General features: G+C 34.6%; 1 protein-coding gene across 1 annotated transcript in view; it reads right to left on the bottom strand.

Moving 5' to 3' along the window:
• LRRC7 (leucine rich repeat containing 7) overlaps positions 1-18065 on the bottom strand; it is a 299869-nt gene that overhangs the window by 103863 nt on the left and 177941 nt on the right. The window contains exons 10-15 of the mRNA XM_090269599.1: positions 11509-11638; positions 10374-10489; positions 8982-9051; positions 5319-5418; positions 2828-2952; positions 564-812 (exon numbers count right to left, since the gene is read on the bottom strand). Coding sequence (XP_090125725.1) covers positions 564-812; positions 2828-2952; positions 5319-5418; positions 8982-9051; positions 10374-10489; positions 11509-11638 — 790 coding nt within the window. The remainder of the gene's footprint in view (positions 1-563; positions 813-2827; positions 2953-5318; positions 5419-8981; positions 9052-10373; positions 10490-11508; positions 11639-18065) is intronic.

Raw genomic sequence — 18065 nt, 5'->3', positions numbered from 1 at the left:
CTCTTATAGGAATTACCATCATCTATGCCTTCAAATTAAAGGGAAATTGGTGCTTTTCAACATATGCCATCTTTGTGCTTAAAGTTTACTCTCAGTAAATCTCAGTTCAAATCCTATAATATTTTAAGAATCAAGTTTAGTTCTTTAATCTTCCCCAGAAGTAATACTAAAAAAATGTGTGTATGTGTGGGGACAATTTAGAATTCATCAATAGTGTCATCAACATTCTGCTTGACTATTGGTATTCCCACACTTTAAATTAAAAAAAAAATATTTAAAAATAAAAACAAATATAATTAAAATGAAACACCCAATTCAAAAACCATGCCAGATATCCCACCATTAGACACTTCCTTATGATATTCCCTCCCCTCTGACTCAGGTTTCCCCACCCCACTGCCAATATCAATGAACAAAAATTAAATTGGGATCAAACACTGGCAATCAGTAAGTTTCCGTGATCAACATTTCTTATCCCAAATCATGCAGAACATACCCCATAAACCACTGTTCCAAGGTTGCCTCTACATGGGGGATACTCCTATCCCAACACCGAGGCCTACCTGTCTGCCACTTAGAGAGGGAAGAGTGGTGGATTGTGCTGCCACTGGCAGTGGAGTGCACATGCTCCTTTCCTGCTGGAGGCCACTTATACAACCCCATGCCAGCTGTGGGTCATTCTGGGGAACGGGCATATCTTGGATCTGCTGATCACACCTGGCCCATGGTGTGCAGCAATCGCCAGACAGTCTGGCAGGTTGGAGAGTAATCCCACGCTGGCCCCTTTCCCAGGGGGCTTGGCAGGAGTGATCCTGTGGGAGAAGGAATCTCCATTTTCTGGGAGAAAGAGGAGCACTGTAGCAACATTTTCACTTTATCATTTTTCTACTCTTGATTATTTTTTTTCACTCTGGGTAATGCATTTAAAACAACCATCAGAAAATTAGTTTTAATTATACGTGATAAAACAGTACCAATATATGAAGCTAAAGTGTCACAATTTCTTCATACAATGCAGCATTCATACTACACTATACACACTATAAGTAGGGCATTATACTCTAGTCTATTTGGAAGTTGATGGCATAGGTCACTGGTTCCTTTTAAAGTTTTATAAAAATTAAAGATAAAACTGTGCTAAATTTAATGTACATGTAATGACCAGAAAAATGTGATTAAATCACTTTAAGATTTCAGTATATTCCATTCATCATATTTCCATGATGATTTATTTAGAAGTGTGTTTGTGTTCTAATTTGTCCAATAGCCAATGGCATTGGAAATATTCAAATTAGTTGAAGCCAAGTAGTTTGAGATTTGGGAAATGCATATGGTTTTACCAAAATATAAATAAAGCAAATATAAATAAACATAGAGAAAAATGTACTCTAAAGTATAATGAACCTACTGTGATTATAAACAAACCTGATCATATAACACACAAACAGGGCTTCTAAATAATTGTTTGCATTTACTATATTTTATGTTTTTAATGACACATATACAAGTATATCAAATATACTTTTTTCCCTTTGGATCCTTTGAATATAGATTTTAAGAAGTATGTAGTTTTTGACACACGATGAAGTAAAACAATGAATCAAAGGTCCAGTAAAGAATGCATCATTCATTAGGTCTGGATCTAACATATGAAATCCTTAAACAAACAAACAAAAAAACCTAATATGTTATAACATTGTTTTATTTATTTTAAGTTTAGCATTTTTTTTCTAGGAATTCACGATATGTCTCTGGTTATTAGATAGCATTAATCAACCATCCAGAAACATTTTTAAACCCATTTTTTAAAAAACAAAATTATTATTTTGATTAGGGAATCTATTTTGGGTTCTCTACAATGATATAGGTATGCCTTGTCAATTAATTACTGGCTAATTCTAGCAAGGTTCTAAAGTGTGTGGGCTTAAGAAAAAAGTTTAGAAGGATTGAGGGGACATAAAAGAATGCATCACACAACCTAGAATTATTAATAAAATGCATATACAATTACTCAGGAAATTAGTACCCATGATAAAAAAGTATACAAATAATACCATAAAAATTAATAAGAGATTCAAGATGTTGCTATAATGATAACATGAAGATCTGATATTGATAAAATCAATATCAATTCTAAAATTTTCAAATTTAAATAATAAAAAATGTCAATTTTAAAATTCAACCTCATTATTTGACTTAGATTAGTTCCAATAAAGGATTTTTAAAAAAATGCTTTGAAGTTAAAAATAAAAGTTATTTTTTCTAAGGAACATCATCTGCTATTAGTCTTCACCTCCTTTAAAACTTGTCCTCACCCATAAGAAAACTCATTAATTCTCAAATATCCCAGGAGCATAAATTCTTTTAGAGATTTTAATGCCAAAGTAATATATTAATCTATTGGCCCTTAAATAAAATGTGTATTTGGCCTCATACAGTCTGCATGTTGCCTTGCTTAGTGATGAAAAGAAAACCATTTCAGTGTTTTAAAAGATACATAAGATGCTTAGGTAAAGCCCATCACTCAGATTTGTTTGCATTTTTTTCCAGCTTTTTCTCACCTTGAATCTCTTTCATGTTATTCTGTAAGATGGGGTGGCCTATCAAAAGTGCTCAGTCAGAATTGTGACATTAGTGTCATTCTCAAGCACTGCAATGCTTCCACAATTACCATCCTGTTATAAATGAAAGGTACCACCATGAGACTTAAAGATGTATCTGACCTTCTAGTAGAGGTCACTCAATTTGTCCCAAAGTCTATTTGAATAATAAATTGAACAAGCAAAAACAATGAGAAGAAAGAAAAAGCAAAAATTGAAAGGTTCACCTTAACTTTCCCAGCACTATCATCATCTTCCTTTTTGTCTTCAAATTCAAAGGCAACAGTCATGCGTTGTTGTCTCTGTTCTTCCCACAGTGTAGGGTTAAAGCTGTCACTGTCTGACTGGAAATCTACAGTTAGATTCCAAAATATTATTGCTTTACTGTCTTTACTTAAAATGTTAATAGAGCTTACTACACTATGTAACAATGGTGATAGGTACTACGAACAAATATAAAAAAATTTAAAAAGGGAAAAACAGAGAGAAAGGAAGACAGAAAGAAGGAAAGAAGGAGGAAAGAAGGAATAAAAGTCCCCTGATATTTGTTACACGGTCTTTAACATCATAACACAAACTCAGCTTCCCTAAGTATACAGTAATTATATATTGAAATTGGGAAGTTTTCCAGTATAGAGAATGAGTTCTTCATAAGACAGAAACAATAGAGAGCTGGATTAAACATTTAAAAATATTATCTCTTTTAATCTTCAGAATAGCACAATGGTAGTACTAATTTCACCTATAATTTACTAATGAGAAAACTATAGCTGAGTGTTAAGACTTGCTCAAAGTCATGTACCTTCTCTGCGGCCAATGCAGAATTCTATTCCATATATGTGTATTACAGAGTCCACATTTGTAACTACTAAACTCTGTCAGTATTTTACAAAAGGTACTACACGACAATGGTTTTGCAAATTGTCTAAGATTGCACCCTTCTGTGCGTGTGTGTGTGCATGCATGCACACAAGTGTTTTGGGGGTGGGGATGATGAAATAATTTATTTTTAGTGTAAACAAACGTGGAAAATTTAGTCTTTAACATGAAGGACTCAGTCTAAATATGTCTCAAATTAACAGTGAAAGCAATTGGCTTATAAATCTTTACATCAAAATGTTGGCTAATGACAATATTTCTTTTTTTGTTGAAAAGAATTCTGAAAATTCATTTAATACACTTCTGCCAGAAAAACCGGGGGGTGAGTTGATTAAAGTTCAAGAAAAATATTTTTTAATATCAAATCTTCTTTCCAAAGGAAATCAAACAAAAGCAAAGCTAATTCCTTAACATCACTTTACCTAACTAGATCTACCTCACTCCCTGAACAAATTAGGGATTTAATCAGTGAAACTGGATCTCAGAAATAATCAATAAATATAAGGCACTTTCATTTTTACCTACACCTTTTTGAAAAGAAATATTTTGTTAATCTAGGGATATTAAAATGTAAATGTAAGTGAAGATAGATGAATAAAACAATTCTTACATAAGACTACATGTGCCATATGTATACACAGTGACTTTTCTTTCATAAATTCAAAATATCAATTTTATTGAAGTCTAAAAAATGCATATAAAAACAATTCTTCCCTTTTCCTACTTCTGTAAGTCATATTTGAATAAAAATATCATAAGGTATCCCAGAATGATTCATTCATATTTGTAAGTCAAAGAATAAAGATGTTTAATATAATTATCTCTGAAAATAAAAATACATATGGAAATAATTTCCTTAAAAGCTGGTCTCATTCAAGTGGATTGAGTGAATTTAATTCATGGGTGGATTAAAGTGGGTTTACTCTTCTAAGAATTACTGTGAGTGTAAGACTAGAAAATGTGCATGAAAGCCTATGCTGAGTGCAAAATAGTAAAAGACAAAGTCCTTTAAACATTTTATAAATAATGTAATCAAAGGATAGAAGATTTAATTACTGAGAAAAGGTTTAGTTTTTTTCAAAAAGCATTCTTATCATAGTTGCTGATGCTGTTTAGGGGCAACTCAACTTGAAAAAGAAAGACGTGTCATTAGTTGCAAGTCGCTTTTTTATAGTTGACACCTAACATGAAATAATCTGAGGCCTGGGATCACTGGACTAAATGTTTAAATTTCATTCATGAAACTAGTGAACACTTTGAACCTTTCTTAAGATCTAACTCTTTTTAACTCATTTCAATTATTTGAGGCCCACCTTTTGTTAACTAGTCCTGTGTTTTACAATCTACCAAGAGGAGTTGATTCTAAAAGTCTATTTAAAAAAATTTTATTTATTTATTTATTTATTTTTAGAGAGGGAAAAGGAGAGAAAAGGAGATGGGGGAAAGAGAGGGAGAGAAACATTGCTGTGCAAGAGATATATCGATCAGTTGCCTCTCACACATCTCCAACTGGGGCCCTGGCCTTCAACCCAGGCATGTGTCCTGACTGGGAATTGAACCAGCAACACTTTGGGTAGCAGGCCAGCACTCAATCCACTGAGCCATATCAGCCAGAGCTAAAAGTCAACATTTTTAACATAAAGAGGAAGAACTATGTTTTTTGAATCTTACTTAAAATATTATAGTGTGAAGATAAGATTCTTAATTATATATGTCATGTAATTATCTTCATAGCCTTGCCCATGTGTCAGTGTTCCTGGCCATAAATCAGAACAAAATGAATTCCTTTTGTTGATAATTACATAAGTACAGGAGAAATTTCTACCAACAACAATTTACCTTCATCACCACGAGGTTGCTGGGGAAACATGTAGTTTGTCAATACTCTTTGCTTTGTTTCTGGATGGGCTTCAGTTTGTAAAGGGATAAGGGCTTTGGACTAGAAGCAAAAAACAAACAAACAAACAAACAAAAACATATTAGATCAATAATCTAGAAAATCTGAAAAATATTTGTTTTATGTATAATATTGGTCAATAATCTGGATTAATTAAACTGAATAAAAAACTAAAAGAAAAGCAAGAGAAAGTAATGAAATTAGGAGTTACAGTAGTCCCTTTCTATATCGCGGTTCACTTATCATGGCCTCACTGTATAGTGAGATTTAAAAAAATATTTATTATATTATATTATATTATATTATATTTAATTATTTATCGCAGATTTTCCACTATATCTCAGGATTTTGCAGTAAATACTAAAATAAATGTAAGGTTCCTACTTCACGGATTTTCACCTATTGCAGGGGGTCTAGAACGTAATACCCACGATGAGTCATCACTGTATAACATGAAATAACACTATTGCTGTAGACTATTTTCAAATTGTAAGATCTTCAAAATAAAATTTTCTTTGTCTCTAGTATTTTCTTTAAAAAAATTATTCATTATCACTGAGCAATGTCATTTTTAATCCTGAAGAGACATTTAAAAATGTGTAAATTTATTTCAACTAAGATTTTGGTATGGTTCTATATGCCCATTAATTTTCCCAAGCTGTTGGCCAAAAATAACAAATGGAATTTGCTATCAAATTTATGCTATGCCAGATCATCATGAATTTAATTATATTAAATAACAAACATTTATATTTAAGGGTTTTTTTTTTGGTTTTTAATTATATTGTATTATATCAAATAAATTATATTCTATTACACTTTAGTATATCAAATAGATTTCCAATCTCTTGCTCTTTCTCTTCTCCTTCTAGGATCCCTATGATGTGAATATTGGACCTCTTGAAGTTGTCCCAGAGGTTGCTTACACTATCCTCATTTTTAAAAATTCCGTTTTTGTCTTGTTCTGATTGATTGTGTTTTCCTTCCTTAGGTTCCAAATCATTGTTGATTCTTGACTTCATCCACTGTACTGTTCTTTCCCTGTAAATTTTCCTTTATTTCACTTAGTGTATCCTTCATTTTGGACTGGATCTTTTTTATGCTGCTGAGGTCCTCACTAAGTTCCTTGAGCATCCTTATAACTAGTGTTTTGAACTCTGTATCTGATAGATTGCTTATCTCCATTTCATTTAGCTCTTTTTTCTGGAGTTTTGATCTGTTCTTTCACTTAGGCCATGTTTCTTTGTCTGCCTGTGTTTAGTCAAGCTGCTTGACTCTGTGTCTTGGTAGTGTGACCTAATATAGTAGGTGTTCTGTAGGGTCAGTGGCACAGCCTCCCCTATCACCCAAGCTGGGTACTCAAGTTGTGCCCTTCGTGTAGGCTGAGTATACCCTCCTCTTGTAGTTGAGACTTGGTTGTTGTTGGCAGATCAATGGGAGGGATTTACCCAGGACAGTCAATTGCAAACATTGGCTGTGATCACTGACCACCAACCTGCACCTTCTGTGGACAATCAGCTGTGTAGGGACAGGGTGGTGGTGCTCTGATGTGGTCTGTAGCTGTCCACTGGGTACACTGGTCTTGGGGTTTCCCGGGTGGTGCAGACCAAGGTCAGCCCCACTTGTGTTTTTCCTGGGGCCACCTTGCCTAAGCTATAAAGCAATCTGAGACAGCTGCTACTCGTGCTGGTTTGGAAATTACTAGGCCGAGCCAAGGTGTGAATCTAGGCTGGCTGCTGCTAGTGCTGTGCCTGGGGCTCACTGAGGCCTATTGTTGCTTGTTTGAGAGGACTTAGGAAGTGAGCAGTATGAGCCAAGACAAGCTAATCATATGGAAAAGCAGCTTGGATGGGCCTGTGAGAGAGGTGGGGCAGAGTCTCTGGGGATCTCCAAGGTGGGACAAACAGTGTTAGCCAGATTGATGGAGTCTCAGACATGGCACCAGCTTGCTGGCTCAGTCTGGATGGATGTGGTTTTTTTAATTCTGTAGTTGTCAGACGTCCATTCAACTCAGTTTCTGATGGTTCTGAGTGATGGTTCTTCTATATTTTAGTGTAATTTTGATGTCATTGTGCAAAGAAGTGAGCCATGTCTGCTTATGCCCCCGCTTGACCAGAAGTCCTAAGGGTTGACTTTTGTAATCAAAGACAGGGTCCACATACAGATAAGCAACTATACTTGTAGCTGATGTATCACAATATAGTTACCCATAGTTGGTAATATTTCATTTTCTATTAATTAATTTTGTTTCAAAAATGTTACTGTGAAAGGGTTTTTAGAACTCTGATATTATATACTATATATATAGCTATATATTGGAGATGATTATTTTATGTAATGTTTTAAAAATTGGTTTATATCATGACATTAATTAATAGGAATGAAACACAAAGGGGATTTGGGATCTCAACTTGCCTTATAAAACTGAGTCAGAAACACATTAAATCACAGTTCTAAATTAAAGTTAAATGATTTAGTCACTGTTCTGTTTATTCTTCCACAAGAATAATAAATCGTGCTATTAGGGGATTTATTTTCACAAGGCAAGACTAAATAGACTGTTCCATTAGCATAATTCACATTAATTCCAGAAATGCTTTATTTATAATGATATATTGATGTCTTGTAAAATCTATAGTTCATTGATAAGATTTGAATTTCAATGGCAACCTAATATTTTACTCAGTAGATAGTCAATTACTGTAATAACTGTAGAAACACAAGCATTATTCATACCTTATATTTTGTAGTTTGCAGAGGTTTATTTTAATTTTTACAATCGTAGCCCACTACCTAGAAACTGAACAATGTTGCTTTTATGCTAAGAAAATAATGATGACAAAGTAAATTTAACATGACTTTCTTTCATTTGGCTATTTATATTTTGGGATAGATGGTTAAAAATTTTAGGATTACAAGAAAAGGATAAAAGAGGACTAATAAACAATTATAAAAATAGTCTATCACGAACCAATTCTTCTCTTGGCAAATCAGATGTCTTCTACTGTTTCTTGTTACTTTTCAGTTAATAAAATTATTTATTAACAATTATTGATTCAATTATAATCTAATTGCATCAGAAAAAGAAATACTATCAAAACAATTTTACAGAAAATACTCATAATAGTTACAAAAGATATTTGCAAATTTTTTGAATAAAGTTTTAGAATTAAGTTAATTATAATTAGATGTATGAGAAAGAAGGAACATGAAGGATAATAATTCCCTCTTGTGGGAATTGCGTTAATAATTTTTTATTCTTTACCTTCAGAAGTATAATTAAAGTATGTCCTCTAAGGATACAGATGTACTACCTAGAGCTAAAACCTTATAAAAATGATCATTTTGTATATTAGATCTCTGAGAATGAAGTAGATGGTAAATTGAAGTATTTAAAAAGATTGGGAATCATAGTTCTGTTTTGTCTGAAGCAATGAAATAAATATTAAATTGCTACCTTTCTAAAAATCTCTTCTCCAGGAGATAAAGAACCTATATAGTATGATGATTATCAGAAGTATCTATGGTTTAAAAGTTAGTAATTCAATATTTCAATTATAGCTCATCTTAATAAACAAAATAAATCAGGTAATAAAAGTTGTTACCTGATTGTCAGAAAGCCACAAAGCTGCAAGCTCCTTAAGTTTGGTAAATGAGAATGGTAAATTCTTCAGTCTGCAAGAACAAGAAAATTCTAAAATAGCATGGGTTAAGATAGAAAGACTTCTATAGTTCATCATGAAAACCTTCCCTCCAGGTGAAAATAATGGAGCTTGGTTCCATTGGGGGACTGTAATAGAATCCTCTGGGACTCCACCTTCCTATGATAGTTTTTCTAATCTTACAAGAACACACCTAGAAAATTTTGAAAAATGTTTTGATGAAAATCAGGCACAATGTTCAATGCATTTGCCTAATTTTCCTTTATAGAAACCCAGTAAAACAGGAAACAAGGTTGGTTTGACATGATTTATTCTTGTTTCACCAAGCTATGAAGCTTCCTTTTTATCATGATTTGAAAAATAAAATCTCAAGCCTTTCAACAAAAAGTTTCATTCTCTCACATGGAAATACTACTGAGCTAATAAGTGAATGCATTTTGAAGTTAATATTATAATTTTTTTCTTAAACTAACATGCAAATGAGAACTCCCACATTTAGTGAAACTTTCAGAATCTGAACATTCTTCATGATTCCATAAAAACTAATCTTGATAGCTTTGTTTCACAGCATCTCAGTTTATCATATTATCATTAATTTGACTGAAACTTATTAAAAATAAAAAGTTCAAGAATTCTATTCCATTATCACTTATCTTCTTAGCAGTTATCATTAGTCAATATTTTTTTAATCCTTTCCTATTTGTGGAAAATTGTGGAGAAAACAAAGATGAATTGCAGTTTCAATTTTTCTTTTTTACCTGTCCACCAATAAACACCCTTTTTTTTTTCTTTTGTCCTGCTCTGAACTTGACTAAATGATCATTTGGTTGTCCTTACCATAATGTAAAAACCTTATGACTATTTAGGATTAATTTCCTGGCAATATTTTTTACCAGAATTCTGGTGTTGTTGACTATATGCACACTGTGCATTTATTTACTGGAGGCATAAAAGTAGAGATGAAAATACATGTCAGCATACATACATCTCTATGTACAAATTTTGTTAATAAATTTTGTACATTTTTATGTCAATTATTTTCCATGTCTTCATACTATGATGCTTTCTGCATATGGGATAATTTTGGTATGCAAATTTGGGTGTATAAATTTTATATAATTTTAATATAATTAAATAATAAAATTTTGAAGTATCTCTTCAAAAAACAATTTAGCTTCTGCATTTTCTAAATGGATATTTGCATAGTTACATGATATTTGCATTCATATACTTCATACACACTTTACACAGAATTTGTTTTCAAAATTATTAAAAAAACAATAATTTGCTTTTAGTAAATAAATAATATGTGATGGTTATATGTAGCAGAAATACCTGTTGTCACTCAAATTTAATACTCTTAGTTTCTGCATCTGTCCAATCTCTTCAGGAAGAAATTCCAGTTTATTGGAGCGTAAAGACATGACTGTTACATTCTTACAGCTTCCAATCTATAGGTGATAACAACATCAACAACAAAAAAGTAAAGAATCACAGTGTAGACTATATGTTTATATGAACTTTCAGAATTTATAAAACAATTGGATTAATTTACAAATTTCCTTATCACTGTTAACATTCTCTAATGTGTATTGTTTATAATCTCACTCTTTTAAATATGTGTATTATTATATGTATATTCCTTTAGCTATTAAGGCAATGTACATCTCATATTGTTTTATATATTAGGAAGGATGAATTTTCCTTGCAATTTTATTATTAGAATACTTAACTTGTTTTCACGAGTCATGTTATTTTTGCCCATCCAAATGAATACCAATATATCTATGTATATAATAGATTAAACAATTTAAAAAAATGAAGTATTATTGACATTTATTTGGAAAAATTATTTTTATTTACTTCATATTACAATGGTATTTGTCATTTTTACTCATAATTTTTGGCTCTAAAATAGTGATATATGAGTTATTGTTCCTTTATAGTGAAAGTGTTTTGTAGAAAATGTTAAATTGAAAGTATATGTCACACTTTTTCCTTGACATTTATAAATAAAAATCTTATTTAGAGATAAAAACTAACAGAACCTCTGTATATCCTGAAGCTAAAATAATTGTGTTATGGAACATTATACTTTAAAAAACTTACGTTAAAAATTTTTCCCTTCAGGAATGGAAATATAATTATCTCAGAATGATATTTATTACTCTTCTTAAAAGAAAACTATATGTTAAATTTTAAAAATCATATTTTTCAGCATCAATTAATTTACAATACTTTATTACTTTTCTTTGCAAGCAGTGTTTAAGTCCAATGCATTTCCTGAGTTGAATGTAAGAATTTATCACTCATCATTTCAGAGAGCATAATTAGCAAACATACACATAGACAATTCCTATATATATTCAAAGCTCAAAGCATGAATCTCCACTGCCTTTGCTTCTGTTAAGTTCTAATCCTAAAACAGAATCATTAAATATTAGCTAATGGAAGCAAGTTCATTCCTCACTTCTCTGGGTAATTCTGGAAGAAAATTCTCATCCACTGCTAATGTTCGAAGACTATGAAGGTAGCCAACAGTAGAAGGCAGCGACTCCAGTTCATTACAGCTACAGTCAAATTCTTCTAATAAAGATAAACTGAAAAGATAAATACATTAGTTAGATACTTCAAAATGTCAGATGGCAGAAAAATTTTGAAAAAATCACATATCCAGATTCAGCAAAGAGATATTTATCTAGTGATGGCATAATTTATAAAAATTTATTTTATTAGGTTAGCCAAGTGATTCAATACCATTTAATAAGTGGCTCCATTTGGTAAAATAAATATAGTTTATTTTTTCCCTTTTCTAAATTCACCTGTGATTTAACCGAGCCATTGGATATGAAAGATGGTTTTGTATGTTTTAATACAATGTAGGTATAATTTATAGTCAGATATTCATAATGTATGTCCTTGGAATTAATACATTTAACTGGCATGAGTAGGTAGAAGGGCATAGTGGGTGGGTCCAAGAAAGGGAGAATAAAAAGGTCACACAGTAAAAACAAAATATTGATTAAATACTAGATATTTTACTAAGCTTTTTAGAGATATAAATAACAAATCTTTTGCTTATAACAATTCTGTACCTATTATTTTAAAATCCATTTTACAGATAAGGAGATGGCTGTTTAAAGAGGCGATGTAGTTCTGGCCAAGATAGAGGCCTAGACTGAGACACTTCATCTCTCTCCACAGCTAAGAAGGAATACATCTACCACAAAACCAGAAATAACCAGAAGTTCCAAAAAATAAAGCTACATGGAAGTCCAATGTATGAAGTTATAAAGAAGTAGTGCTCATCTGAATGGGTAGGAGGGGAGAAGCTGGGGCAGAGAGGTCAAGCTGTGCTGGTGGTGGAAGCTGCAGCAATGGCGGCAGGACAGCAGTAAGCACAGACACCTGTAATTAAGAGGAGGCGAGTAGTGCCTGGGGAGCACCCCTGCTGTAGATTAGACCTGTCAGCTCGTGATTCCAATGCTGGGGAAGGCAGACCCCCATTGCCTTGGACTGTGAAGGCTGGAGGGGGTGGGGATGGAGGAAGAAGTTCCCAGCCTCTCAGCGGAGAGTAAACAGAAAAAATCCACCTTAGAACCCTGCCCCCACACCATGGTGAAAAGGGTTGCCTGGTAGTGACGAGTGCATGGGCCTTGCACCCTATAATGTAGGAGGTGCGACAGTCCTGCCCAGGAAGCAAAGTAATTATAAAACTGTCAGGATGGTAGAGATCATGATAGAGATCCAAGTCACACAGCTGACCAGACAGCAAATATCTGATCTAGTGGATCAGCAGCTAGGAAATCTTTCTGAGGCACAGTTCAGAGCTTTGGTTATAAGCATGCTTACAGACCTGACAGCAGATCTTAAACCAGATGGGGAGGAATGAAGGCTAGTCCTGCTGAAATGAACGAAAACATATTAAACAAATGGTGAGGGAAAGAAAACCAGGGATCAAATCAACAAATCGGAACATAGGGAAGGAACAAACAGTCAACCAGTGTAGAAAGAGGAAATGAAAATTGAGGAAAATGAGGAGAGACTCAGAACCTATGGGACAGTTATAAGCGGGCCAACATCCAAATCATAGGGTTGCCAGAAGGTGAAGAAGAAGAACTAGAAAGAAAAATATGTGAAAAAATAATGAAGCAGAACTTCCCGAACTTGGGGAAGGAAATAGACTTACAGGTCCAGGAAGCACAGAGAGTTCCAAAAAACTGGACCCAGGGACAACCATACCAAGACACATTATAATCAAAATGTCAAAAATTAAGGATAAAGAGAGAATCTTAAATGCAGCAAGAGAGAAGAAGAAAATTACGTACAAAGGGGTCCCAACAAGACTATTAACTGATTTCTCAAAAGAAACTCTGCAGGCAAGAAGGGACTGGCAAGAAATAGTCAAAGTAATGAAAAGTAAAACCTACAACCATGATTACTCTATCCAGTGAAGCTGTCATTCATAATAGAAGGGTCGAGAAAGTGCTTCCAGGACAAGGTAAAATGAAGGAGTTCATCAGATCCAAACTACTGTTAATATGAGATGTTAAAGGGACTTGTTTAGGAGAAAAAGGATCAAAACTATGAACATTAAAATGAAAACTGTATCACAACAACCAACAACAGAAGCTAGGGAATCAAAACAAAGGCAAACTAAGTAGGCAATGAGAGTGGGAAAAGAATTACAGGTATGGGGAATATTTGGGGGGCAGGTCATCGGGGAGGGGGAAGGGTGGAAAGGGAGGGAGATGGTACATGAATTAAGAAGCATAGTAGGAGGGAGTGGCCCTGGCTGGTTTGGCTCAGTGGATTGAGCGTCGGCCTGTGAGCTAAGTGTCGCTGGTTTGATCTTCCAGTCAGGGCACATCAGAGAAGGAAAACTCTGACTCCAAAAAACCTCCGCTGCCTTGCGGCATACCTCTTCAGGGGAAAGGCTAAGGGAGTAAACCCCGACAGAAAATCCGGAGCCGGAGTCCCTAAGGCGGTTTGACGTTGTATTCAACACCGGCAACTCCTGCGGCGCACCTGAAGCCAAGCTGTATTGACTCCGTCTTTCCCTTGGACCCTTCAGCTGCGAAGAGAGGGGGTGTCTGCTGCATGGGCAACAGCAGACCCTCCATATCACCCTGCCCAGGCTGTGTAGCTTCAGCTTCACTGGAGAGGACACTCCAGCGTCATTGCAAGATGTCGATTCAACACGGGAGGAGACAGATACCGTGTCACTCCCGAGTCGGACTGCACAACCATTCTCGGCGGTGCAAATGGACTCTTAAGAAGCTACACCATCGTCTCTCGAGACGGACGGCTGCCGACGACGACGACGACGAGTAGGAGGGAGTGGAGTAGACAGGAAGATGTTGAGAAGAACTATATGCACAACCAATGGGCATGGACTAAAGGTGGGGGGCACCTGGAGGGAGGAGGTCACTGGGTGGAAGGGAACAAAGGGAAAAGAAATTGGGACAACTGTAACAGCATAATCAATAAAGCGTAAAAAAGAAAAGAGTCGATGTAACTTGTCCAAGGCCACACACAATAAGGAAGCTGGGCCCTAAGTGTAGCTGCTTGGCTCCACTTTACTACTTTGCCTCTCAGCTTGTGCCTCTGTAGCAGAGGCTACGAACAGGGCTCATTTCAACCTGCTGATGTATTTTGTTTGGCGTACGTAGCTCCTTAAAAAGTAGTAAACTATACAGAATCATCCAGACTTTTGATACCTCTTAAAATAGAGAAAGATCTGGCAATACCAGGCAACTCTTCAGTGACAAGTAATGGAAATATGAGTAAGGGCTTCTGCCTTTGGTCACAGTTCTCCAGTTTGTCACAATCACTGCCACTCCATACTTAGCCAGCTTGACCCCAGATCCACAGAAAGGAATTGTATGAATGCACATTCAAGCTTTCACAAGAGAACAAGACATTTGGATGGCTGGTTTGAGATAGCTGGGAAAGGAAGTGGGCCTGGCACAGAGTAAGCACTAGCTGTACTGAAGTTGTCATTGATGCTGTTGTTAATATTATTATACTGTCATTACCATTCATATCATTGTCATCACTGTAATAGAAAGGAACCCCAAAAGGGAAGATCTTGCCCTTGTAAAGAGAAGGATGAATTAGTTAGTGGGGCTAGATTGTAGAATCAGCTTCCTTTTTTATATCTTGGAACTAGCGGGTTTGACTGCCATTTACTCCCATCGTTTAGTTACACAGAAATTAAGCCTATGGGTTTCCAGTTAGTCCAAATGGATTTGTGCTTGAGCTCTGTAAATTACTAGATATATTACCTTGGGTATCAAAAAACAAAACAAAAATCACAGCTGATTTTATTTACCTGCCAGACAAGGGAACACACCTGGGAAGAAATTCACTGAGTAGTACTCTGAGGGGGGTGGTGGGGTGGATTAAGCAACAAAATGGAGTGCTCATAGTGGGTTATGCTAATTAAGGATTAAAAATTGGCATTATGTAGAAGGTGAAATGAGTTCACAAGTCTGGGTACAGTTAAGTAAATCAAGTCCCATTATCTATGGGTCAAAAAAGAAATTAATTCAGTCAGGTCTAGTCTGACCCTGATCTAGGTAACTCACTATTCATGATCCTTAACAGCTTCAACAGGTTAGAACCAGATGTGGTTCTAACACAGTATTCAACTTGGAATATCATCTTTTTGGCAAGTGTTGCTTAAGTGAAATTTTTTTCTTTTATGTAGACCAGTTATATAACTTTTCTCTAAGCCTTAGTTTCTTCATATTTGCAAGGAGGCCACTAGTAATTCTTGCCTTATGGAGTTGTTCTGAGTATTTCATAAACTATTGTAACTAAAGAATTTAGCATAGTACCTTCCACAAAACATATACTCAAGATATATATTTTCTTAGTTTTTAGTGGACCCTGATAAACTTGTTTCTAAATCCTTTGAAGTCGCCGCATGTTGGGCTGGTCTTGTCACTGAGTGTCAGATATGCATGACTGTGTGACTGTGACATAAAACATCCAACTGAAAATTCAAGCATCATGGCAGGAAGGAACAGCAGGTAACGTGGGTGCAGTCTAGCAGAGACTTTTAGCACATTGTGCAAATAACTTTGCAGGATTTGAATCAAACATAAATGGAGTTATGGAAAAAATTGCTGACTACTGAAATTTGCCTGCCACTATTCGAGAGACTATAGCTATGCTGCCAGCAGAACTTAGTGAGGGTAAACCTGTTGACATAAATGAGGAAATTGATTGTGATGAAAATGATGAATATCTCAGATGAAGTGGCGCTGGCAATCAACTTCACATTAAAGGAACTCTCAGAGATGTTTCATGACATTGAAAGCACAGGATAAAAGTTTGGAAGTTGATCCAAGCTTAAAAAGGAGTATGATAATCACTGACACACAGAACAAAACGTTCACTCTGAATTATAATTCACACCATGAAAAGAAGGCAAGCACTGTTCAAATTAATTTAGATAGGTTTCTTTTCTTACAAAATAAATAAACATTGTAATTCTTGATGTTACTAATGCTTACACTGATGGTATACTAAGTAAATATTGGTTTTACTATTTTTCCATTTCCCTATACATTTATAACCAACAGTAAAAGTGTTTAATGTTTTGAGAAAGGTTTTTAAAGACCTTTGTCAGAACAATCATTATTTTCCTCATTGGTTATGACGGTTTTGCACAGTTTCAGCTTGCAGCACGGTTGTTTTTCACAGTCTCCCACTACTGTGCAAAACAAGAACTTCCTGCATTAATAAGACAACATGGATATACTGAAGTCATAACTTATAGCCTGAAAGTATTTTACATCTCTAGGATACAGAGGAAAGCCATTAGGCGCAAAACACACATTCTTCAATGACTGCTGAAATTCAAAAGATTCAAATTCATAATTTAACATTCCAACTGACTTTATTGATGGCTATCTTGTTAGAAATCACCTAAGGTGTTTATTAGCCAGATCTATATGAATATAGCTGTATCACATTTACTCAGATTATTGCTGGCATAGACTAAATAAATGAAAAAACTCCGACAGAAAAAGATGATACCATAATTTCACTTACATGTGGAATCTAAAAACAAACAAACCTGAGAAAATAGATACAGAGAACACATTGGTGGCTGCCAGAGGAGAGGGGTTGGGGGTTGGACAAAATGGGTGAAGGTAGTCTAAAGGTACAAATTCCCACTCATTGTTAACTGTTATGGGTGTAATGTACAACATAATGACTGATGCATTGAATATCTGAAGGTTCTAATCACAAGAAAAAAATTATAACTATGTATGGTGATGGATGTTAACTACTTACTGTAATGATCATTTTGCAACACATACAGATATTGAATCATTATTTTGTACATCTGAAACTAATGCATTTTATGTCAATTATATCTCAATAAATAAAAATACATTAATCATACTATGTACAAAAAAATTACCTTTTTTTTTCTTTGCAGTCTATAATTTATATGCAGTCTATAATTGTACTATTAAAAGTGAAAAAAGCTGCCAAAGAAGTTAAAATACTTTAAAGCAATGCTTCTCAAACTTTAGTGTACATATGAATCACCTGGAGAACTTTCTAAAATGCAGATTCTTATTCAGTTGTTTAGGGTGATACCCAGATCCAGCATTTGTATCAAGCTTGTAGGTCAGTGATTTTCAGTCCTTTTCATCTCAGGGCACACATAAACTAATTGCTAAAATTCTACAGCACACCAAAAAATTTTTTTTTGCCAATCTGACAAAAAATGTAGGTATAGTTTTGATTCATTCACACTGGACAGCTATTGTTCTATTGGCTCTTGTCATTCTCTTATCTGACAATCTAAGGGAAAAGAGGTCAGTGCCCCTGACTGAATAGTCAGGTATTGCTTGTTCTAAAAATTCCTGCAGCACATTGGTTGAAAATTGTTGTTAAGGGTAGTAATGTGGATATTGCTGACCCTGGAACTACACATTGAGTTATAAGGCTTTAAATAAAGCCCTTCCAAATATTTTGAGAGTAACATTTAAACACACACAC

This window comes from Furipterus horrens, unplaced genomic scaffold (genome assembly GCF_987537825.1).
Source record: "Furipterus horrens unplaced genomic scaffold, mFurHor1.1.pri manual_scaffold_3, whole genome shotgun sequence".
In the NCBI taxonomy this organism is placed as follows: Eukaryota; Metazoa; Chordata; class Mammalia; order Chiroptera; family Furipteridae; genus Furipterus; species Furipterus horrens.
Note: the sequence above shows the minus strand (reverse complement) of the source record. Positions and strands in the feature narration are given on the sequence as shown.